Raw genomic sequence first — 25,673 nt, forward strand, 5'->3', positions numbered from 1 at the left:
GGCAGGTTGAACTGCCATATTTGATGCAAGGCTGTAGAAGCAGAATTGGGCATGCTGCATCAAGATAAATGGATGCATGAAGCTCAGGAGTATATTATTATGATACATTAATATTTTATTATTATTATTATTCTATTATATGAATAATACATATTATTAAGCCAAAGGGTATATAATTATTGTACATTAATATTTATTATTATTATTATTATTATTATTATTATTATTATTCTATATATGAATAATATAATTCATATTATTAAGCCCAAATATATATTATTATGGTACATTAATATTCTATTATTGTTATTATACTATTTCTCAAGTAGCTCCTGACACAACAAAAAAAATCTATTATTTGAATAATATAATTCATATTATTAAACACATGGATATATTATTATGGTACATTAATATTCTATTATTACAATTATTATTCTATTATATGAATAATACAATTCATATTATTAAACCCATGGATATATTATTATGGTACATTAATATTCTATTATTATCATTCTATTATATGGCATATTATTGTTATCATTGTATTATCATCAGACAGGAAAAGCACAATCAAAGCACTCCCAACAGATGGCCATCTAACCTGATAAACAAGTACACAAACATTAAAACAGAATGAAATATAAGCAGTATTTTAAAATTCAGTTAAAATCCATTAAAACATTTTCAAAGTTTAAAAGCATAGCACCTATTATTATTATTATTATTATTATTATTATTATTATTATTAGAAACATAACAAGATTAGCACACAGCAAACAAGATCACTATGCTAGCTGTTGTACTGGATCACATGTGATCTGTGTGATGTATCGGTGAATACATTGGTGAATAATGAATACAGTTCCGAGTAGGGTGGTCTTTTGCAGCTGACAAGTGGTGATTTTGGCAGCGCCTATTGTGTTTAAGTGCAGGCCGATCACCACTGGGACCCCCTTGACTGGCTTGTGCCAGGGTCTTTGCATTTCAATCTTTAAATCCTTGTATCATGTCAACTTTTCCAGTTGTTTCTCTTCAATCCTGCTGTCATCTGGGATTGCAACATCAACAATCCATACTATATTTATTATTTGAAACACAACAAGATGAGTCCACAGCAGACAAGATCACTCTGCTGGCTGTTGTATTGGATCATGTGTCAGACACTTCCCAAGAGCCTAGGACTGTGTGATGTATCGGCGAATCATGCGTGCAGATCCCAGTAAAGTGGCCTTCTGCAGCTGTCAGATGGTGATTTTGTCAGCATCGATTATATTTAAGTGCAGGCCAAGGTCTTTAGGCACTGCACCCAGTGTGCTGATCACCACTGGGACCTCCTTTACTGGCTTGTGCCAATCTTTGCAGTTCAAAGACTGCAAATTATTATTATTATTATTATTATTATTATTATTATTATTGACACAGAAACACAGTATGTCACAGCAAATGAGATCTATATGCTGGATTTCGTATCAAAAAATCACAAGTCAAACACTTTCCAAGCATCTAGGACTGTCTGATGTATTTCCAAATGATGCGCGCAGATCCAAGTAAGTTGGCCTTTTGCAGTTGACAGATAATTTTGTCAATGTTTATTGTTTCCAAATGCTGGCTGAGATCTTTTGGCACAGCACACAGTGCGCCAGTGACCACTGGGACCACCTGTACTGGTTTATGCCAGAGCCTTTGCAGTTTGATTTTGAGGTCTTGATAGCGGCTGAGTTTTTCCTGTTGTTTTTCCTCAATGAAACTGTCACCTGGAATGGTGACATCAATAATCCAAACTTTTTTCTTTTCCACAACCGTGATGTCTTCCTTGCACAGTCTGTATTATTATTATTATTATTATTATTATTATTATTATTATTATTTTACTGACACACAAACACAGTATGCCACAGCAAACAAGATCTATATGTATTGTTTAATGCTTTCGTGGCCGGAATCACTGGGTTGTAGGTTTTTTCGGGCTATATGGCCATGTTCTAGAGGCATTCTCTCCTGACGTTTCGCCTGCATCTATGGCAAGCATCCTCAGAGGATGCTTGCCATAGATGCAGGCGAAACGTCAGGAGAGAATGCCTCTAGAACATAGCCATAGAGCCCAAAAACAACCTACAACCACCCAGAGAACTATATGCTGGATTTCATATCACAAAATCACAAGTCGAACACTTCCCAAGCGTCTAGGACTGTGTGATTTATTGTTGTTGTTGTTGTTGTTGTTGTTGTTGTTGTTGTTGTTGTTGTTATTATTATTATTATATCTGTCGTGCTGAAAATATATTTTCTGGCTCATGCCTGCTCCAGAAAGGGGAAAAGGTTGAAATCTCATGGAGGCCTAGCATTTCTCCTGGAGCCAAAAATCCATTAAAAATGGACCGCTTTTCAGACCCATCCATGCATCTCTCTGTGCGCTTGACCAGTCGATACACAGTTCACCGCTGAGTGACCCCAGGGCTCCCTCTGGAAACAATCGCCTTACGCCTTAGCGGATGGGTGCGACTAGTTGGTATTTAAACCCAGCATGAGATGCCTTGCAAGCCATGTGGGATTATGGCCAAGCCCCCCAACGGTGCCCCTGCTGCTGCTATTTGGAGCATGACAGGACAGCAAAGGCTGCAGCAGTGATGCATACTGCGTTGTCTTATTGTTGCACCAAGCGAAGCCATGGAACGGACGGCTAAAACCAGGCCTAGCTTAGCAACCGGTGCCTCTGCCGAAACCCAAGAACCCGAGTCTTGTGTTACACCTGCTGTTGTTATCGGCTGCACTTTGTCGGACTTTAGACTCCGATCTCAGAGGAAGAACGACTGGGAAGCCGACTGCAGAGGGGAGGATAAAGCCCAGCAAATGGTGAATGGAGCAAAAACCCTTTGCTTTTTTCCTCTTTCTATGGCTTGTTGCTGTTTTACTGATTCTCTCTGCAAGAACTAGGTCTTCTTTTGATGCACTTTCTGCTTTTGTGTCCTTTGCAGGCCAAGTTTCTCTCTCAGGACCAAATCCATGGTAAGCATCTTTTCGGACAAGCAAACGGATCGTTGGAAAGAGGTTTGGTCTCTCTCCCTTTCCTTTATGGCATGCTTCAATGTTTTGGAAAGACATACCGTTGGGTAATGTATTTGAAAGAACCTCCGGAAGCCATTGATGCGTATAAACCAGGCATGGGCAGACTTCGGCCCTCCAGGTGTTTTGGACTTCAACTCCCACAATTCCTAACAGCCTACCGGCTGTTAGGAATTGTGGGAGTTGAAGTCCAAAACACCTGGAGGGCCAAAGTTTGCCCATGCCTGGTATAAACTCAAAAGTCCGAGTATGTCAAAAATAGTGCACTAACAATGCTTCCTGGTTCTTTTCTTCTTTCTTTTTCATATGGAAACGGCACCATACTATACACAAGTCAGGTTCGTTTTCAATTTGCTGAACTGTTTTTGTGTGTAAAGCAGAATGAGTTTGTGAAATGCTAATTTGATCAAAGAAAGAAAGAAAGAAACACAAGCAAACTGGACATTACCTTAATGTACTACGGTGAATCCAGGCAGTGTGCATAAATAAATTCTATGTTTAGACTTGGGGCCCTATTTATTTATCTGTCTATCATGTCAGAAGCGACTTGAGGGTACAGTTATAAAGTATTTTCTAAAAACACAAAGTTAAAAACTTGGCATATGCTACATTTTCTATGAGCAGAAGCTGGCCACTTGGAGTGCCTCTGGTGTCGCTGTAAGAAGGTCCTCCCTGTGCATGTGGCAGGGCTCAGGTTGCATTGTAGTAAGTGGCCTGTGGTTTGCTCACGTCCACACTCGCATGTCACGGACTCCACTTTGTAGCCCCGTTTCATAAAGTTGGCTCTTCATGTTGTGGTGCCAGAGCGCAGCCTGTTCAGCGTCTTCCAAGTTGCCCAGTCTTTTGTGTGCCCAGGGGGGAGTCTCTCATCCGGTCTCAGCCACTGATTTAAGTTCTGGGTTTTCACCTGCCACTTTTGGACTCTTGCTTGCTGAGGTGTTCCTGCGAGTATCTCTGTAGATCTTTGAAAGCTATTTCTTGATTTAAGGCATTGGCATGCTGGCTGATATCTGAACAGGGGGAGGGTTGGAGATGATGATGATGATCATCATCATCGAAACATAGAGTTGGAAGAGACCTCATGGGCCATCCAGTCCAACCCCCTGCCCAGAAGCAGGAAAATTGCATTCAAAGCAACTCTGACAGATGACCATCCAGCTTCCAAAGAAGAAGCTTCCACCACACTCCGGGGCAGAGAGTTCCACTGCTGAACGATTCTCACAGTCAGGAAGTTCTTCCTAATGTTCAGATGGCATCTCCTTTCTTGTAGTTTGTTTTTATTTATACCCTGCCATCATCTCCTCAAAGGGGACTCGGGGCAGCTCACAGGAGGCCATGTCCAAAAATACAATACAGCAAAATAAAATACAAGAATAAAAAAAATACATCACAATAAAATACACAATGAACAAAATAAAATAAACAATGCAAAATAACATAATAGAAAGTCAAACACAATGGGCGGGCCAAATGCACAAAGTAAAATAAAACGCCAGATAAGATAGGAGTGGAAAAAAGTGTATTTGTGAGGTAGTGTATTTATGAGGGAGGAGCCCAAAAAGACAAACAATGGGGTTGAGTCTTCGTTAAGGACGGGGGAAAGTGCATCATGAGGACAACACTGTAGATGGGACAAACAAAAATTGGATTTATGGTCACTCTCCAAAGGCACATCAGAAAAGCCAAGTTTTCAAATCTTTCTTAAAGGCTGCTAGGGTCACTGCCTTGGTCCTCTCATTACTGGCTGCTACTTCCTGGCAGATGTCAGGTGTTGCAATACCTGCTGAACAGTAATTTCTCCAGTGGTTTTGGGCGTAGACATCCTGTGATAATGCAGCATGTCTCATTAAGAGCCACATCCACTGTTTTAACATGGTGAGATGTGTTCCACACTGGGCATGCATACTCAGCATGAGAGCAGCAAAGCGCAAGAGTAGATGTCTTCACTGTGTCTGGTTGTGATCCCCAGGTTGTGCCAGTCAGCTTTCGTATTATATTATTTCTAGCTCCCTCTTTTTGATTGATATTCAAGCAGTGCTTCTTGCAGGTCAGAGAACAGTCCAGGGTGACTCCCAGGTATTTGGGTGCGCTGCAATGCTCCAGTGGGATTCCTTCCCAGGAAATCCTCAAAGCTCGAGATGCTTGTCTGTTCTTAAGGTGAAAAGCACATGTCTGTATTTTAGATGGATTAGGAATCAGCTGGTTTCCCCTGTAATAGGCAGCAAGAACACGTAAAGTTTTCTCCACGGTATTACTGATGTCTATGCAAATACAGGCATTCCTAAATCTAGGGGGTGGGGGGGGGATGTCAAACACTTGTGTTTCCAAGCATTTTGTGTAAAGGTGACTTAAGTCGTATTTGGAAAACAGGGATTTGAAGGTGTCCCTGAAGTGCACCGTGACATCCGTTTCACACTGTTTTAATTGCCATGTATCGTAAGCAATCCTGGGATCTCCACTGAAGCTTTATCTCTAATCCTTTGTTCTTGTTCTGACATAACAAATAAATTCAACTAAAGCCCAAACCTACAGAACCAATCTTGTTCTGTAACTTGGGGACTGCCTGTACTTACTCGAGAGGCATTCATCCACCACCCTGGGCTTCTTGTTTCTCTGTATTTTCCTCCTTTATTTAGAATTCAAGGAATGTTTTTCCCTGTATGATAAGAAGCACAAGGGGAAGATCAAGGCCAGCGACCTCATGACGGTGATGCGGAGCCTGGGGGCCAGCCCCATCCCGGGTGAAGTGGCCAGGCACCTCCAACAGCACAAGATCGGTAGGATACAGGGGAGATCAAGTGCACGGCTTCATAGGTGCTATCCTCCAGAGATCCTTTACACCAAGCATGGGCGAATCTCTGTCCTCCCTCCAGTTGTTTTGGACTTCACCTCCCACAATTCGTAGCTACCAGTAGCCCAAAACACCCAAGGACCTGGGAAATGGTTGTTCTGTTCGATATATTATTATTATTATTATTATTATTATTATTATTATCATTATTATCATTGTTATTATTATTATACCCGCTTACACCAAAGACAGCAAAGGGGCAGGAAAGGAGCAATACACAAATTGATTCCCAATGAGAGAGAAAAAAACCCCTCATCCCCCCCCCCCTTTCTCTCTCTCTCTCTCTCTCTATGTCTATACACACACACATATACACACACAACCACACATACCCTAGAAGGGGGAATAATTCAATTGCTAGGCTAATATTTCATTGCATTGAAGTGGCCTTCATTACAGTTTCTGTTCATGATGCAGCATGGATTTTGGAAATTCCCAATGTGAATTTGGGATTGGAAATAGCACTAGCCCACATACATTTTGGTGACTCACATGTAAGATCTGTTCATGAGTATATTTGTGTTTACTTTATGTTCTGTGTAATTTAACATGTATTTTATAGAAATACATTTTAGTATGTATATTTTTAGAATGTTTACAATGTGTGTTTGTTTTAATTATCCTGTAACCTGCCTCGAGCATAATAATAATAATAATAATAATAATAATAATAATAATATCTGACACAATATGAGGATTTAAAGATCGAACTGCAAAGACTCTGGCACAAGCCAGTAAAGGTGATCGGCACACTGGGTGCAGTGTCTAAAGACCTTGGCCTGCACTTAAACACAATCAGTGGGATCTGCACGCATTATTCACCGATACATCACTTGGTCCTAGACACTTGGGAAGTGTCCAACGTTTGATCCAATACAATAGCCAGCAAAGTGATCTTGTCTTCTGTGGACTCATCTTGTTGTGTTTCAAATAATAATAATAATAATAATAATAATAATAATAATAATAATAATGTATTGTTGAAGGCTTTCATGGCCAGAATCACTGGGTTGTTGTAGGTTTTTCCGGGCTCTATGGCCATTTTCTAGAGGCATTTTCTCCTGACGTTTCGCCTGCATCTATGGCAAGCATCCTCAACAACCCAATAATAATAATAATAATAATAATAATAATAATAATAATACCCCTCTTTGTCTCCCCAAAGGGAACTCAATGCAGCTTGACATAAAAGCATTAGTATACAAATTAAAAAATACAAATATGCAACTATTAAAACAGAATTAAACACCAACAGCACTAAAACATTCATAGTCCAGATCCATCAAAACATATTCAAAGATAAAAACCACAGTAAGAAATAATAATAATAATAATAATAATAATAATTACTATTATGACCTGCGGATTCCAAAACTGGCGAATTCCAAAACTGGCATGTTTTCGACATCAGCTCTAGCTTTTGAGATACAGAGCATATGCCATCTATTGCTACTATCATCGTATCTAAGAAACCAAAGCAGATATGGTCTATCCAATGCCGTTTTCTGAATCAGCACCCCGAAGAACCCCAGGAGCAGGCCTCAAAAGCAAACCACAAGAGAAAATATGTTGTTGTTGTGCTGTGTAATCTAACCCCGCAGCAGGGCTCTTTTGGGAAGTCTGGTCCATTGGGTATCCAACCCATTTGTTCCCCTCCTCTGTGTTTGTAGATAGCCGCGGAGAACTGGACTTTTCAACTTTCTTGAGCATAATGTACAAGCAAATGCAGCAGGAAGATCCCAAGAAGGAGATCCTGGTGGCTTTCTTGATGACCGACATGCAGAAGACTGGCTTCATCACTGTGGCAGAGCTGAGGGCCAAGCTGATGAACCTGGGAGAAAGGCTCTCCAGGGAAGAAGGTAAGTGATCAATGTCTTTATTAATGACTTAGATGAAGGGTGAGAAGGCAGGATCATCAAACTTGCAGACGACACCAAATTGGGAGGGAGAGCCAATACCCTAGAAGACAGGAGCAGAATTCAAAATTATCTTAACAGATTAGAGAGATGATGGGTCAAAACTCACAAAATGAAGTTCAGCAGGGACAAATGCAGGATACTCCACTTAGGCAGAAAAATGAAATGCAAAGAGACAGAATGGGGGACAATGCCTGGCTCAGCAGCAGGACGTGTGAAAAAGATCTTGGAGTCCTCATGGGGAGGAAGAGGAACATGAGCCAACAATGTCATGCAGCAGCTAAAAAGCCAATGGGATTTTGGCTTTCATAAATAGAAACTTAGTGCCTATATCCAGGGAAGTCATGCTATTCTGTCTTGGTCAGACCACACCTGGAATCACACTGCAATTGAAGGGAGATGTTGACTCTATGCTGGAATGTGTCTAAAGGAGGGCGACTCAAAGGATGAAGGATCTGGAGAACAAGCCCTATGAGGAGTGGCTTAAAGAGCTGAGCATGTTTAGCCTGCAGAAGAGAAGACTGAGAGGAGACAGGAGAAGAGGAGGCCAGGAAGGCAGTTCCCTCTTGCCTCCAGTGTCATCAGTTGGGAGCCCCCCGCCCCCTCTAGCACCAATTGCTGCTCTGAGATCAGAATGAAGGGAGGGGCCAGGAAGGTAGTTCCATCTTGTCTCCTGCACTGTGCTTTTAATATAACACAATATAATATCTATATAAAAATGCTCTGTGCACAATGAGTACCTTAAAAACAAAAGAACCAATGAACGAAATCATACCAAATTTGGCAACAAAACGTCTCACAACACAAGACCATCACTCAAAAATTTATGATTTTGTCTTTTGGAAGTTGTAGTTGCTGGAATTTATAGTTTACCTACAATCAAAGAGCATTTTGAACTATTATCAATGATGAAATTGAACCAAACTTGGTACACAGGACTCCCCTGACCAACAGAAAATACTGAAAGGGCTTGGAGGGCACTGACCTTAAGTTTGGGAGTTGTAGTTCACCTACATCCAGAGAGCACTGTGGACTCAAACATTGATGGATCTGGACCAAATTTGGCACAAGCACTCAATACACCCAAATACGAACACAGATGGAGTTTGGGGAAAATAGACCTTGACATTTGGGATGGGAAGCTGGACTGACAGACATGAGCTCACCCTACTTCCTAGATTTGAACCGCTGACCTTTTGGGCAGTAGTCCTGCCGGCACAAGGGTGTAACCCATTGTGCCACCGAGGACTCCAGCCATATCTGGTCCTCAATGTCATTTTATGCGATCCTCCTCCAGATGCTGGACTATAATTCCTATAATTCCTGCTGGACTATAATTCCTGCCAGGAAGGTAGTTCCATCTTGTCTCCTGCACTGTGCTTTTAATATAACACAATATAATATCTATATAAAAATGCTCTGTGCACAATGAGTACCTTAAAAACAAAAGAACCAATGAACGAAATCATACCAAATTTGGCAACAAAACGTCTCACAACACAAGACCATCACTCAAAAATTTATGATTTTGTCTTTTGGAAGTTGTAGTTGCTGGAATTTATAGTTTACCTACAATCAAAGAGCATTTTGAACTATTATCAATGATGAAATTGAACCAAACTTGGTACACAGGACTCCCCTGACCAACAGAAAATACTGAAAGGGCTTGGAGGGCACTGACCTTAAGTTTGGGAGTTGTAGTTCACCTACATCCAGAGAGCACTGTGGACTCAAACATTGATGGATCTGGACCAAATTTGGCACAAGCACTCAATACACCCAAATACGAACACAGATGGAGTTTGGGGAAAATAGACCTTGACATTTGGGATGGGAAGCTGGACTGACAGACATGAGCTCACCCTACTTCCTAGATTTGAACCGCTGACCTTTTGGGCAGTAGTCCTGCCGGCACAAGGGTGTAACCCATTGTGCCACCGAGGACTCCAGCCATATCTGGTCCTCAATGTCATTTTATGCGATCCTCCTCCAGATGCTGGACTATAATTCCTATAATTCCTGCTGGACTATAATTCCTGCCAGGAAGGTAGTTCCATCTTGTCTCCTGCACTGTGCTTTTAATATAACACAATATAATATCTATATAAAAATGCTCTGTGCACAATGAGTACCTTAAAAACAAAAGAACCAATGAACGAAATCATACCAAATTTGGCAACAAAACGTCTCACAACACAAGACCATCACTCAAAAATTTATGATTTTGTCTTTTGGAAGTTGTAGTTGCTGGAATTTATAGTTTACCTACAATCAAAGAGCATTTTGAACTATTATCAATGATGAAATTGAACCAAACTTGGTACACAGGACTCCCCTGACCAACAGAAAATACTGGAAGGGCTTGGAGGGCACTGACCTTAAGTTTGGGAGTTGTAGTTCACCTACATCCAGAGAGCACTGTGGACTCAAACATTGATGGATCTGGACCAAATTTGGCACAAGCACTCAATACACCCAAATACGAACACAGATGGAGTTTGGGGAAAATAGACCTTGACATTTGGGATGGGAAGCTGGACTGACAGACATGAGCTCACCCTACTTCCTAGATTTGAACCGCTGACCTTTTGGGCAGTAGTCCTGCCGGCACAAGGGTGTAACCCATTGTGCCACCGAGGACTCCAGCCATATCTGGTCCTCAATGTCATTTTATGCGATCCTCCTCCAGATGCTGGACTATAATTCCTGTATTCCCCCTCGTTAGACAGCAAGACTAGAGCTGATGGGAGTCAGAAAACAGTCACATCTAGAAGGCTAGATTTTGCTTCTAGTCAGGAGAGTGTGGTTTGGACTGAGATACAAGACTTGTGGATATGATGCCTAACATCAAAATACCATTTGTTCATTCCCCAACCTCAGAGCCACAAGCCCTATGAGGAGTGGCTTAAAGAGCTGGACATGTTTAGCCTGAAGAAGAAAAGGCTGAGAGGAGACATGATAGCCATGTATAAATATGTGAGAGGAAGTTACAGGGAGGAGGGAGTGAACTTGTTTTCTGCTTCCCTAGAGACTAGGATGCGGAACAATGGCTTCAAACTACAAGAAAGGCAATTCCATCTGAACATTAGGAAGACCTTCCTGAATGTGAGAGCTGTTCAGCAGTGGAACCCTTTGCCCCAGAGTGTAGTAGACGCTCCTTCTTTGGAAGCTTTTAAACAGAGGCTGGATTGGCCATCTGTCGGGGATGCTTTGAATGCAATTTTCCTGCTTCTTGGCAGGGGGTTGGACAGGATGGCCCATGAGGTCTCTTCCAACTCTATGATTCTATGATCTACAAGGGCTGTTTGGTTGCAATTCCCATTCATCCCCAGTCTGCATGGTGGATCATCAAAGGGATGGAAATTGTCATGCTAGTAAGATGTGGGTGAAAACCAAAGAGCACCAAGCACTACGTAAGAAAATTAGTTAGCCTTCTGTATCCATGGATTCTCCGCCCATAGATTTAATGGCGATTTGAAGTCACAGAATCATAGTTGAACTGTGGGCCATCCAGTTCAAACCCATTCTGCAAAGAAGCAGGAAAATCACATTCAAAGCACCCCCATTCAGATGCACATCCAGCCTCTGTTTCAAAGCCTCCAAAGAAGGAGCCTCAACCACACTCTGGGGCAGAGAGTTCCACTGCTGAACAGCTCTCACAGTTGCTGGAGAGTTTGGGCATTTCATACTCTCTCAGAAGGTCACAACAAACCTATCTGATGAACCCCTGCCAAGAAAATCCCATTAGGCTCAGAGTAAGTTAGGAATGACTGCTCAACAACCTCTTTGTTAAAATTTTCAAATTGTAATGACTTACAGTGGACAACCTCTTGAAGGACACCAAAGTGGGACACAACGGGATCGTGAAGTACGAAGACTTGGTCCGTTCCATCACACTTCCAGTGGTTGACTACTGAATCAGGACTTGAACCGGACTGCTAGCTGGACTGGAGGCTTGCAGACTGTCCCTTTGACGCCTCTGCTACTGGTTTGCCTTACAAAATAAAGCTATTTGCCTTGTAGATAAAGATGAATACTGAGTACCTTTTTGAAACTAGTAGAACACTTGCGTGTTGCACTAGGGGTGTAAAATGCCTTGAAGTGGGTTCACACAATTTCATACAGCAATGACTTTGACTTAGGCAATCCCTCATTGCCCGAGGATGATGATCCTCCAAGTGTGGTGTTTTGGTGGTGGGTCCGTAGGTGACTGTGGAGCCTGAGTCTTGATCCACATGTTCTCGCGCTGTGGGGACATTGCTTTCCAGGTGGAAGGCAGTCCCGGTAATGGGTGGCTTGACACACCTTCTTCCTCTTGGCACGTTTCTCCCTTTTGCCCTCTATTTCTGCCTCTTTGAATTCTTCAGCACTACTGGTCACAGCTGACCTCCAGCTAGAGTGCTCAAGGACCAGGGCTTCCTAGTTTTTGGCCTATGCCAGTTTTTAAGGTTGGCTTTAACCCCATCTTTAAATCTCTTTTCCTGTCCATTACATTGTGATGTTGCATTCAATAATACAGGCATGGGTAAACTTGAGCCCTCTGGGTGTTTTGGACTTCAACTCCAGTTCCTAACAGCCTCAGGCCCCTTCCTTTTCCCCCTCAGCCGTTTAAGCTTTAAAATATTCTGAATTTTAAAGGTGAGGAGAGTGGAGTGTGATAGATGGCACAGGTTCTACAGCTCACAAACCAAAGCCGACAGAACAGTGGTCTCAACCTGTGGATCCCCAGGTGTTTTGGCCTTAAAAAGATAAAGGTTTCCCCTTTCATTAAGTCTAATCGTGTCCAACTCTTGGGGGTGGTGCTCATCTCCATTTCTAAGCCAAAAAGCCAGCATTGTCCGTGGACACCTCGAAGGTCATGTGTCCAGCATGACTGCATGGAGCGCCATTATCCTTCCCACAGAAGTGGTACCTAATGGTTTACTCACATTCATGTTTTCAACCTCCAGGTTGGCAGAAGCTGGGACTAACAGCAGGAGCTCACCCAGCTCCCCGGATTCAAACTGCCAACCTTTTGGTCAGCAAGTTCAGCAGCTCAGCGGTTGATCCCGGTGCACCACCAGGGGCTCCCGGTGGCCTACAACTCCCAGAAATCCCAGCCAGTTGACCAGTTAGGATTTCTGGGAGTTGAAGGACAAAACATCTGGGGACCCACAGGTTGAGAACCACTCCAATAGGAGGAAACTGGTGCCAATTTTTGAATCAGCTGTCAACAAATATACTCACAAACAGGGCTCACATGTGAGGCCCCAAAATGTGTATTGATGTTGGAAACAGGCATTTAAAATTATGGCTGAAATCCTACATTGAGATTGTCTTAACATAAATCTTTACATATAAACTTGTGCCAAGTTTTGGTTCTGCAATGCAATCCTTGTTCTAATTAACCAAGTTGAGCAAGCGAATGCACACTTCCCCTTTTGCGACCTTGAACTGAATGTGGACGTTCTGCATCAGGGAAGTAAAAAAAAACCAAAACACTACAGTACGACCCCGTATCCACAGATTCGATATCCGCAGTGTCAACTTACCCTGCTCCAAATAATATTTCCCTGTTTCTGAAAATGTCGCGGGCCTCTCTCTAAACCAGTGGTTCTTAACCTGTGGGACATGGACCACCAGTGGGCCATGAGGATGAAAATCTGGTCTGTGAGCCTCCTCCTCTTTAATTTTATTTCCACACCTTTCATGCCACCTGCCACTCCTTCCCTGTCGCTGACCATGGCATATGTTCTGTGTCAGAAACTACAGTTGATGTGGTCTATCCAATGCAATTTTCTGAATCAGCACCCCAAATTGAATCCAAAGTTGACCAAAAACTGATTTGTAACCCTTTGGGTACTAATGTTGGAGAGTGGTCCTGGATCAAGTAGTCCATGGTCAAAGTGGTCTGTGGTCAAAATGGTCCCTGGGTCAAAGCGGTCCCTGGGTCAAAGCGGTCCCTGGTCAAGGTGGTTCCTGGTCAAAGTGGTCCCTGGGTCAAAGTGGTCCCTGGTCAAAGAGGTCCCTGGCCAAAAAAAAAAAAAGGCTGGGATCTACTGCTCTAAACACTGCCAATTTGGCAGGACTTAGCCAGAAAAGACAACGTAATAATGCTTTTTATTACATCTAAAGATGCTTTACATAAACAGATAACATTCAATAGGGTAAACCAGTTTTTTTCTTCTTTCCAATGCATGTAATAAATATTTTCACTTGGTACTTTTATACAAACTGACATTGGTCTACTATACATTTTTTTTCTTGTTAAAAGCCACTTTTTTAAAAAACTCGTTTGGCATGCTGTATGGAAAACCAAGAGAAAGTCTTAAGGCAATGAATCACAGATTTTGAGCTCATGGAATAACCTCTTTAGTATTTTCTTTTTTAATATTTACATATCGTTTTCCCTTTTGTGAATTCGAACCATGAACAGCAGCACATGCTGGGATCCCTGGCAGTTCCCTCTCTCCCTCTCTATAAACCTAAGCTTTCATTGGAAGGAAAATAACAACATAATCATCAAAAATATCCTGAAATGCCTATTGTAAAAAGGTTAATTGCACTCAAGAGAAAACTGCTAGATTGTTCAATGGAAAAAGGCCTACCAGCAATGCCATATTTCATAGGATTATGGTAGCTACCTCTTGTCACGAGAAAGAATAGGAAACCTGGGAATGCTCTTGCGAAAAATACTGAAAGGGCTTGAAACCAGCAACCAGTTTAAAGTTTTAGCAAGGTTTAGTTTTGGTTTTGCGTTTAGTTTTAAAAAGTTATGCAAACAATAATGCCCATGGAAGTTATTCAAAATCACTCATCCCTGCTATTATACAAGTTATCTTGCATCTGTGCACATACACACACACACAACAAACAACAAAATGGACAAACATACAAACAAACAGGAACACTGCTCTTTTGCGGAAAAGAAAGATAAAAAAAGACAAGCCAACCAATCATGTAGATTTTAATATAAGTATCTAAAGTTATCAGCATCAAAGCAGAGTCCTTAATTCCCATTTTGTAAGAAAAGCTCTGCAAGGCTTTCTCCTAAAGAAGCTGTGAAAGTTCAAGTGAATTTCTGGTCACAGTCTGCTACTGGCTGCAAGAAACAACCATGATCAATATGTACTTTCTGGAAAGGAAATACTGCATTTCTTCTATCCTAAGGCATACTTTCCTCCCCATATAAACATACAGTAGAGTCTCACTTATCCGACATAAACGGGCCGGCAGAACGCTGGATAAACGTAAATGTCAAATAATACGGAGTTTCCTGTTATTCGTCTGATGTGGCGCTAGACACGTAGAATACTAACAACAGGGACTCAAAAAGTTAAGGCAAGACAATACCTCAGGATTAGAGAGGCCCAGCAGAAAGTGCCTGGATACAGAAGAAGAGTGTGGAAATCACAGAGGGAAGGAGGGAAGACGCTTCCATTTCCAATCCTGCCTCTTTTCCCCCTTTCCTCCCTCCTCCTCCTCATATTGCCTTTTTTACTTATTGGAAATAGAAAGCACTCCTTTAATTGAAGGGGAAATGCTGGAGGAAAAGGGGGCGTCGGATAAGATAGAATGTCAGACAAGCGAAGGTCAGATAAGCGAGACTCTACTGTACCCCCCAAATGGGGCATGTTGTAGAATCGCAGGTATATTTTATGCATTTTGGTTAGGGTGAGTTTTGCCATCAACGGCACCTCAAAACTGAAGAAATGAAGAACCTTTTAGGCACGATCTCAGAATTAAAACGCAGAATTTTCACAAAAAATAGGGCAAGAAATCACTTTAAATTGAGAAGATTCTTTTGTTATGATGGAGGCAGCATATGAATGATACCTTAAGTGGCCATCAGTTTTCAAGCTTTCCTTTCCTTTTTGGGAATGGCAATTATTTAAATGTCTAAATGGGCACAGCTTCCTAGTGGATAAGCCTCCCCACAAGAGATATTTACCTTGTTAGAACTCAAACTTCCCAAGAACCATAAAGAAGGGGGCTTTAATCCCACATATGCTTTGGATTATCTGGTGACACAGGGTCCTTCCAGACAGGCCCTATATCCCAGGATCTAATCCCAGATTTTCTGCTTCAAACTGGATTATATGAGTCTGCACTACAAGATAACCTGGGATAAACAGAAAACCAGGGATCATATCCTGGTATATAGGGCCTGCTTGAAAGTTTCTGCAGATCTCTACCCCTGCATACTTCCTTGGAGAGGGAAGATGGGAAAGAAGGAGCATTCAGAGACAAAGAGTGAAGATGGGACAATCCCTCTCCGCTTTGCCACCTGAAAGGCCTTTTCATACCATGCTTTAAAGCAGACATGGGCAAACTTTGGCCCTCCAGGTCCTTTGGACTTTAACTCTCACAATTCGGAATTCTGGGAGTTGCAGTCCAAAACACCTGGAGGGCTGAAGTTTGCCCACATCTGCTTTAAAGAATCGCTATCCTAACAGGCTGCATTCTGGCACCACAAAATGCAGAGCCAACCTTAAGAAATGGGGCTACAAAGTGGAGTCCACGACATGCGAGTGTGGAGAAGAGCAAGCCACAGACCACTGACTACAATGCAACCTGAGCCCTGCCACATGCACAATGGAGGACCTTCTTACAGCCACACCAGAGGCATTCCAAGTCACCAGCTTCTAGTTAAAGGACATTTAGCATAATGCCAAGTTCTTTTAAAATTTTTGTATGTGTTTTTAAATGCACATTTAAAAACTCACTTCTGACACGATAAATAAATAAAAAATCCCACCTTAAATCCAGTGGCTGCCTCTTGCTGGATTCTGGGATTTGAAGTTTAGTGAGCTGAGAATTTGAAAGGCCTCTTCCCAAACTGCAAATGCCAGGATTCAAAGTGAGGCAGCCATTGCAGGGACAGAGGCACTTGAAGTGTAGTGCGATAATATCCTGCCAGATTAAATCTCCTGTGCCCTTTTAGACTAAAACTGTTCTGTATATATATATATATATACAGATCCCTCAATATCCTTCATATATAGCCTATTGTAGATGATCCCACCCATTTGCTGATAGTTGGTTGGGGAGATTTTTGGGAATAATTGGGAAAACAAGGACTAAGCAATAAATGGGATTGAGGATGACTTGCCTTGCAGCCTGTTGCTTTTATTTACGAAGCGTGTATAGAAAAGAGAATTCAGCATTTAGTTGCCCCGTCTTGAATGCAAGAAACGTACCTAGGCAAGGCATTCCCATTGTGCAGAATACAACAACAAAGACCAAGGCCAAAGGGGTTATTCATCAGATCAATGACAATCTGGCCTCCGACAGCCACATCCCTGACTTTGGACTATCTAGCGCTTCATTCGGTGTTTGGAACAGAATCGGACCCATCGTCAACTTAAGTTTTGAGCCTTTTTCACTCTGTTTCTTGAAAACAATCCACTCTGATGCCTCCCCAAGCTGGACCGGACTTAAAAGAACTCCTGTTTCTCAGTTGTTTTATTGAGATTTGACTGACATTTAATAAATTATAAGCTGGCTGAAAGAAATGTCCTCAGCCAGATATTAATGGAATACACATGCATGGGACAGACAAGAGAGGCAGACAAACGCACACACACCTATAAATACATATATACACACACATATACATATGAACAAACCATGTCAAAATTCAAGTCAGCTTTTCAATGGTGACAGGGGACACATTTTTGGAAAATCTGCTGGGGAAAAATGGTTATTGAAGAATAAAATACGTAAAGTTTCAACAAAAGGAACCTTTGAGAACTAAGCTTTGCTTTTTAATATCAGTTTTTGATCAAAGGAAGCAAAAAGTTTGCCTGGTTTCATCTCCTCCCTCCTTCCTCCCTCCCTCCTTCCCTCCCTCCCTTCCTTCCTTCCTTCCTTCCTTCCAATCAGTTTCCGATTCTTTTGTCAATGTAGGTGGTTAATAGCTAGATAGAAGACAAATATACACCCCACTGATTGTTTTGGAATATTTAAAAAAATCTCTTTGACTCTCCCCTTTCTTATTTAATTATATTTAAACCATTTTCCTTTTCCTCCTTTCACATGCTTTGCGGTTTGGAAAGGCAGGGACAGCCTAAATCATCAGCCACATTTGAAAAGACACCACGATGAAGTAACTGGGAGGATTTTTTTAACATTCTGTTGCAGTTGAAGGAGGAAAAGGAAGCTGTAATTTAGTAATGATGTAGAATTGGGTCAAACATTAGTCTGACAAAATTCAGTGGAATTGACTCAGAAGCAAATGAGACAGAGGATATGGATTCAAGTATGCTTCTGGAAAGAAACATGTTATGGCCTGCTGCAAAATATACTGATAGTAAATCACTTTATCTTCTTTAACTGGGTTGTTGTGAGTTTTCCAGGCTGTCTGGCCATGTTTCAGAAGCATTCTCTCCTGATGTTTCACCCATATCTATGGCAAGCATCCTCAGAGGTTGTGAGGTCTGTTGAAAACAAGGCAAGTGAGGTTTATGTATCTGCCATGAAAGCCTTCGACAATGACAGGGGAATTCCAGACAGGAAACAATCAGGGCTAGCTAATACCTCCCACTTGCCTAGTTCCCAACAGACCTTCCAACCTCTGAGGATGCCTGCCATAGATGTGGGCAAAATGTCAGGAGAGAATGCTTCTGGAACATGGCCATACAGCCTGGAAAACTCACAGCTACCCAGTGATTCTAGCCATGAAAGCCTTTGACAATACATTTATCCTCTTTCAGTTTTCAAATCAGTCCAGTAAGTTTGATAAATCAGAAGGGGGGAGCTAAGGAAGGAAGCCGTTAATACTTGATGTTGCTAAGGTGGATTAATTCCTCTGTCTCAAGGCATTCCAAATTGCAATGCTTCGACATTGGTGACGGAACTTGGGGGGAATTGCTGGGAAAACTGTATTACTGTGTCTGATAAAGAAACCAGGACTGATGTGAAAATCAGGTCCAGAACAAAGAGCTGGGAATACCTTCCGGAATGCCTCGCCCAGCCCTGGAGTTTGTGCAAACAACTGAAAAACATCATTTTAAATTAAAATACAGGCCCAGTCCACTGGCACCAAACTCATTTCTCTCCGCAGGGATAATTTTAGGAAAACCTTCCCTGCTTTCTTTTCCAATGAGGATCATTGGGAACAAACAAAACAAAAGGGTTATGCTGTTAGGAGCTGAACTATTATTTAAAAAAACACACTCAAGGGAGATGAAAAATCTTCCGTATCCAAGAACTAGGGAGTTTCTGTCATATTTTTTTTTCTGTTTTGTTTTACCATTCAAAACCATCTTCTGTTTATATATACAAAAAGTACAACTGAAAATATAGTTTTGTTCTCTGTACACGTCTTAATAGGTATTTTGTTTTCCCTCTACAAAAAGGAAAAGAAAAAGCTTGTCTGCGCATCTAACCTCAAAATAAGATAAGACAGGCATGGGCCAACTTGGGCTCTCTGCGTGCTTTGCACTCCAACTCCCAGCATTCCTAACAGCCTCAGGCCCTTTCCTTCCCCCCCCCCCCCCCTCAGCTGCTTAAGCTGCTGAGGGGGGAAAGGAAGGGGCCTGAGGCTGTTAGGAATGCTGGGAGTTGGAGTGCAAAGCACGCAGAGAGACCAAGTTTGCCCATGCCTGAAAAAAAAGGACCAAGAAAGAAAGAAAAAACGCAACCGTCCAGCATTCTCTCTCTCTCTGCTCCATCGAGTCCAGTGGCACCACGCTAGGGCTCAGTCCAAGGAGATAATGTCCGGGATGACGCCAAAGAGGGAGGCTGGGTCTGTACCGCTGCGACTGGCGACCGGGTGGCTGTGGCTGTCTCTCAAGCTGTTGTTGGAGGAGGAGACCAGGCTGCTGTTGCTGCCGCTGTTACTGCCGCCGCCATTGGCCGAGGGGAGTGGGCCAGCCCCTCCGGCCGCATTCAGCTGCTCCAGGAACATTTGGGAGGAGGCGTAGGGAAAGAAGCGGGAGTGCAGCAGGTCTTGGTCCTCCGAGGCAGACACTGCTGCTGCTGCTGCTGCCAGCAGGGAAGTGCTGTAATGCTAAAGTGGGGGGGGGGGGGGGGGAGAGTGAAAAGATGTTGGAACTCAGCCACATCCTGCACAAGTTGACAGTCCTCAACAAGGAGATACACAGGCAGCTCAGCAGGCAGGGAAAGCCCCCTATTGCTCTCTTTACGTATTTTACCCCATTTACCATATGTACGGAATGCTGAATATGCCATTACTTGGCTGGGCACAGAAACAAAAACACAAATGTACCATATGCTCGAATATAAGCCAAGGCACCTAATTTTACCAAAAAAAGATTGGGAAAACATCTTGACTTGGGTATAAGCTGAGAGTGGGAAATGCAGCAGCTACTGGTCAATTTCGAAATAAAAAAATAGATACCAATAACATTACATTAATTCAGGTATCAGTAGGTTAAATGTTTTTGACTATTTACATAACACATGGAATTTAAGGTAAGACTGTCCAACTCTGATTAAACCATTATTCTAACCTTCTTCGATGTAAATGTGCTTAAGTATCCTTCCAATAATAATAGAGTAAAATAATAAACATAATAACAATAATAGAGTGAAATAATAAATGTAATAATAATAACAATGATAGAGTAAAACAATGTAATAATATTACTAATAAAAGAGTAAAATAGTAAATGTAATAACAATAATAGAGAATAATAATCACAAGAAGAGTAAAATAATTAATGTAATAATAATAGATTAAACAATAAATGTAATAATAGAGTAAAATAATAAACATAATAACAATAATAGAGTGAAATAATAAATGTAATAATGATAGAGTAAAATAATGAATGTAATAATATTAATAATAGAGTAAAATAGTAAATGTAATAATAATAATAAGTAGAGAAAATAATAATAATAAATAGAGTAAAATAATTAATGTAATAAAAATAATAATAACAGAGTAAAATAATAAATAACTTTGACTCAAGTGTAAGTTGAGGGGGGACATTTTCAGCCTAAAAAAAGGGCTGAAAAACTCGGATTATATTCAAGTATATATGGTACTCAAATCTAATGTTCACTTTTTTGGGGCTAAATTACCTTTCCAAAATAAAGGTGAACATTAGATTTGTGTAATATGGTAATCTGAATACGACCTACCTGATTGTCTCCTGGTAAGAAAGAAAAGAAGTCCAAACCTGCAAAAAACACAACAAAAAGATATTGGTTTTGTGTGCAGCAAGTCATTTTATTCTAAGAACAGCACAAATAAAACTATGTAACAAAATGTGAAAACAAAATCTGTTCCTGATTTGAAAATGTTATTTCCTGTTTAAATGTGCAGTACTTACTTTGAAAGTAGTTGTTCTCCTCCAGAAACTTTGTTTTTGTGGTTGGCACAAACATGGTTGAATTGGTTGAGACTTTCACTGAAAAATTATCACAAAATGTGCTAAAGCAGGATGTCCCACCCACAAAAACAAAGTTTTTGCAGTTTAATCAACGCTTTCCATGTTTTTTATTATAAAACAAAGTAGAAAATAATATTTATAACCCAGGAAAAATACGTCTGGTCTGGAGGCCAGAGATATTCACGCTTGCTTTTTGTCCAAATCCTGACAAAATGGCCTTTGCTCTGCTCTTAACCGGAGTTGGGAGCCCACCTTGAAGGTCGTAAGGCATGGGCGTCATGTGGAAGGGGTGCCGGTAGTCTTGGATAAGCGAGGTGTTGATGTAACTTGTGTCGACCGCCGGGAGGCTTGGGGTTCTCGAAACAGGGGAGACTTGGTGCGGCAGGCTTAAAATGCTGCAAATAAGAAGAAGATATCTTGAGTTTGTGCACTCGTAGTGCAGTGGTTCCCAGCCTGTGGGCCGTGGACCACCAGTGGTTTGCAAGAACGAAAATATGGTCCACAGCCTCATCCTCGCAACGAGAACGACTGGTCTCACGAAATCCTCTTATAGTACCGAGGCTTATTAAATATGGTGTTCTGTATTGGAAGCTAGAGCTGATGTGGCCTATTCAATGCAATTTTCTGAATCAGCGCCCCAAATCACCAAACCGAATCTAAAGTTGACCAAAAACTGATTCGTAACTCTTTTGGTATTAATGTTGGAGTGGGGTCCTGGTCAAAAAAAGGTTGGGAAGCACTGCCATAGAGTTGCTGACATCCCCAAATTCACAAAATCCCTCAAAACTTAGTATTAATGGTTTGCACCCCCTGCTCTTTTTAATTTTATTTCCCCCACGATTGCACTGCAGATGTTACACATTTTTGGCAAGCTATGATGCAACACAGTGGTGCCCCTGCTTCTCCTCCCTCTCCCCTTATCTGCTCTGTTGATTTCCTGTTTCCGGAGAAGGAGATGCTATTACTTTGAAGATGTCTGCTGGGTATCTTCCAAGGTTGCAACCCTACATTAGACCATCTGTCTAGTGGTTGTTTCTAGATAATTTGGGGGGTGGGATTTTCTCTGGTACGGTCTTATTCGTAGCCCTCTGTCCACAGTAGTGAGGCTTTTTTCTTTTTTGACAAACTTTAAAAATGGTCAGTGTAAATGTGCTTATGTAGCCTTCCAAATATTAAATGTAATTATAATAGTAAAATAATAAATGTAATAACAATAATAAATTAACATAAATGTAATAATAGAGTAAAATAACATAATAATGATAACAAATATTTAAAATTAATAAATGTAATACTACAAATAATAGAGTAAAATAATGTTAATGTAATAATAATCTATATAAATAAAAATCTAATGTTCGTTTGTGGGATTATCCTTCACTCAAAAAATTGATTTTCTCATTTGGGAGTTGTAGTTGCTGGGATTTATAGTTCACTTACAACCAGAGAACATTCTGAACCTCACCAACGATGGAATTGAACCAAACTTGGCACACAGTTCTCCCATGACCAACAGAAAATACTGGAAGGGTTTGGTGGGCAGTGTCCTTTGGTTTTGGAGTTGTAGTTCACCTACATCCAGAGATCACTGTGGACTCAAACAATGATGGATCTGGAACAAACTCTACATGAAGATTCAATATGCCCAAATGTGAACACTGGTGACGGTTGGGAAAATAGAATCTTGACATCTGGGAGTTGTAGTTGCTGGGATTTATAGTTCACCTACAATCACAGAGCATTCTGAAACCCACCAACGATAGAATTTGGCCAAACCTCCCACATAGAACCCCCACGTGGGCCACAGCAATGCCTGGCAGGGGACGACTAGTAATAATAGTAATAATAACAACAACAGAGCAAAATAATAAATAACTCTGACTTGAGTATAAGCTGAAGGGGGCTTTTTCAGCCTAAAAAAGAGCTGAAAAACTCGGCTTATACTCAAGTATATACAGGAATCATTAAAACACCGTGCAAAGGGTTTTGTGGCTCACATGTGTCCTGAAAGGATGCCTGCAAGTACATCCCAGACAGAGCCCTAGTCATAACACTCTTTGGTCCCCTCACCTTTTGTTGTTAATGGGGGAGGCCGGCGAGAGGGATGGGCAGCTCCTCTTGACAGATGGCTCCTCCTCCTCTTCGTCGGACGAGCTCTCGATGGTTAAGTCAATCACCTCAACTTTCTTGTTTTTGTTTGAATGGTGAGATGTTACCTGATGATCCACAGAAGAACTTAAACAGCCTAGAAAGATACCAGTCAAATGCTGAAGTCCCGGTTCTGAAGTACAGCGAGCGTTAAAGACGCAAGCAAACGTCACAAATTGCACAATAACGTACCACACATCAAAATGATCAGGGAGATGAGAGGAATGGCATAGTTCAATGGGAAACTCACCTTCTACTCCATTGAAAGATGTGTTCACCTCTTGTGCCTCCTTTTTGCATCTCATAGGAGCCCAAGACCCATCCTCCTTAAATTGGATTTCATCACAATCTGTGCAATACTTCAGGATTTCCATAAAGAGCCTGTGAAAAAGAACCCCCTCAGAAATCACGCAGGAACACAAGGCAAAACCTCTCTCTCTCAAGAGAGAGAGAGAGATGCCCCAAAACAACCCCAGATTTTCCAGGTCTCTACAAGAAGAGACAAAACTAGCTTTGCCTTCCTGTGCTAGCTCAGTTTCCCAAAGTTACTCACCCGTCAATGATGAGGTGTTCGTAGGGGGCCTTTTTGTCGCAGACAGGGCAAACCCAGGTGGGTTTCTTCTCATTCATCTGAATGTACAAAGTGGCATCGAAGCACTGCAGGTGGGAACAGGTCAGCGACCGGCAGGGGATGGCCAGACGCATTTTGCCAAGCTTTTAAAGAAACCAAGAAAAACAACAGTGAGTGAGAGCATTTGTGGCAGGAGAACTCTGTCTTACACAATATGCTCAACTTATTAAAAAATACCTTTCAAAAGCATGTCAATTTTAGATATAGGCTCACCATATTTTATAACAGTCACATTTTATACCCTTTTTAATCAACAAGGAGGGTGCGACTATTATGCGATGAAACAAAATCTGTGTTTGATTCTCTGGTTTCTGTTTTTTTAAATTTCTATAAATAAACTGCTTTACTGAGGAGAAAGAGGAGAAGGTGGGGAAAGGATTCAGCCTCAAACAAACAGCCCTGGAGACCATGCAAAAAGAATCTCCAAAGCCCACCTCCTCCAAGGTGAATTGAACCACCTAAACTGGGCTCTCCAGGCCGATGGAAACTCTACCACAGACATCAGAAGAACTGCAAAAACAAGAACAAGCCACGAGAGTCAAGACAAAGATCCACCCAGAAGAAAGGTGTTCTTACCATACGTCAAGGAAACCACTGGCCGCATAGGAAAGCTGGTGAAGAAACACAACCTACAAACTATCTACAGAACCACTAAGAAAATCCAGCAAATGCTACATTCAGCAAAGGACAAGAGGGATCCTCTCACCTCTGCAGAAGTCTACCATATACCACGCAGCTGTGGACAAGTCTACAGAGGGACCACCAAACACAGCAGAATTGCCAAAACACGTATCAAGGAACACGAAAGGCACTGCAGACTAGTTCAACCAGAGAAATCAACCATAGCAAAGCACCTGATGAACCAATCTGGACACAGCGTATGATTGGAGAATGCAGAAATGCTGGACCACTCTCACAACCATTATGTTAGACTTCAAAGAAAAGTCATTGAAATCCATAGGCACAATTTAAACAAAAAGGAGGAAACCATGAAAATGAACATCATCTGGCTACCGATATTAAAAAACTCTAAAATCAGGACAGTAAATAAAGAGCAACACTCAGAAAACAGGGGAATTCCAGGCAGGAAACAATAATCATAAATTATTTTTACAATAAAATGTTGCATGAAGTACTGTGTCGTTTAAAATTTTACACTCAAGACAGCTCTAACACATTTTCAAATGTTGCTGACAGATTGACAAAGGAAGCAGCCAGGCTTTGAAGCTGCAAGGCTATTAAATACTAATAAAGCTGGCCAATAGCAACATTCACACCTGCCTCCAACAGACAAGAGTTCTTTCTCCCACCCTGGACAATATTCCACAGGTTTACAAACCCCACTTGCTTAGTTTCCAACAGACCTCACAACCTCTGAGGATGCCTGCTCACAGCAACCCAGCTCAGTTTCTGTTTGTGTATTATGTTTAAACTGCCTTGCTTCGGAGGAAGATTCTCCCTCCCCCCCCCCCTTCCTCCTTTCTTTCTCTGAAGGCAAGGCAGGTTGCAAAATCTGAAATTAAGCTCTTTGGAGAAAGGAGAAAGCTCCAGAGACCTCCATTTATTTATTGTTTTTAAATTGCCTTACGGGACTTGCGGGAAGTTGTGGGACTGCAACTTCTTGGAACTCTAGCCAGAGCATCCAATGGTGATGGATGATGCCTGCCACACAGTGGAGGCTGGTATTTACTTCCTTGCCTTGCAGCACCTAAATG

General features: G+C 41.6%; 2 protein-coding genes across 3 annotated transcripts in view; one reads left to right on the top strand and one right to left on the bottom strand.

Moving 5' to 3' along the window:
- Positions 1-2,258: 2,258 nt before the first annotated feature.
- On the top strand, positions 2,259-11,864 carry CALML4 (calmodulin like 4). 2 transcript variants are annotated; one of them, XM_060755383.2, is made up of 6 exons: positions 2,259-2,635; positions 2,667-2,859; positions 2,982-3,012; positions 5,706-5,846; positions 7,591-7,779; positions 11,656-11,864. In XM_060755383.2, the coding sequence occupies exons 1-6, from the start codon at positions 2,550-2,552 to the stop codon at positions 11,751-11,753; spliced, it is 738 nt and encodes a 245-aa protein (XP_060611366.2). In that variant the 5' UTR covers positions 2,259-2,549; the 3' UTR covers positions 11,754-11,864. The 2 variants fall into 2 exon arrangements, with proteins under 2 accessions (XP_060611366.2, XP_060611365.2); XM_060755382.2 differs by having other exon boundaries at positions 2,604-2,859.
- Positions 11,865-19,350: 7,486 nt separating this feature from the next.
- Positions 19,351-25,673, bottom strand: part of PIAS1 (protein inhibitor of activated STAT 1) — a 52,444-nt gene continuing 46,121 nt past the window's right edge. Inside the window, exons 9-14 of the mRNA XM_060755380.2 lie at positions 23,881-24,041; positions 23,578-23,708; positions 23,250-23,424; positions 21,432-21,574; positions 20,929-20,966; positions 19,351-19,828 (exon numbers count right to left, since the gene is read on the bottom strand). Coding sequence (XP_060611363.2) covers positions 19,517-19,828; positions 20,929-20,966; positions 21,432-21,574; positions 23,250-23,424; positions 23,578-23,708; positions 23,881-24,041 — 960 coding nt within the window. The 3' untranslated portion in view covers positions 19,351-19,516. The remainder of the gene's footprint in view (positions 19,829-20,928; positions 20,967-21,431; positions 21,575-23,249; positions 23,425-23,577; positions 23,709-23,880; positions 24,042-25,673) is intronic.

Source organism: Anolis sagrei, chromosome 9, assembly GCF_037176765.1.
Source record: "Anolis sagrei isolate rAnoSag1 chromosome 9, rAnoSag1.mat, whole genome shotgun sequence".
Lineage (NCBI taxonomy): Eukaryota > Metazoa > Chordata > Lepidosauria > Squamata > Dactyloidae > Anolis > Anolis sagrei.

What these genes read in the sequence shown, in the direction of transcription:
- CALML4 (XM_060755383.2), top strand. Translation starts at nt 2,550, where the DNA reads ATGTGGGATTATGGCCAAGCCCCCCAACGGTGCCCCTGCTGCTGCTAT. An exon ending in CTCTCAGGACCAAATCCATG is followed by an intron (nt 3,013 to 5,705) that starts GTAAGCATCTTT and finishes TCCTTTATTTAG; the next exon opens with AATTCAAGGAATGTTTTTCC. An exon ending in AAGGCTCTCCAGGGAAGAAG is followed by an intron (nt 7,780 to 11,655) that starts GTAAGTGATCAA and finishes AATGACTTACAG; the next exon opens with TGGACAACCTCTTGAAGGAC.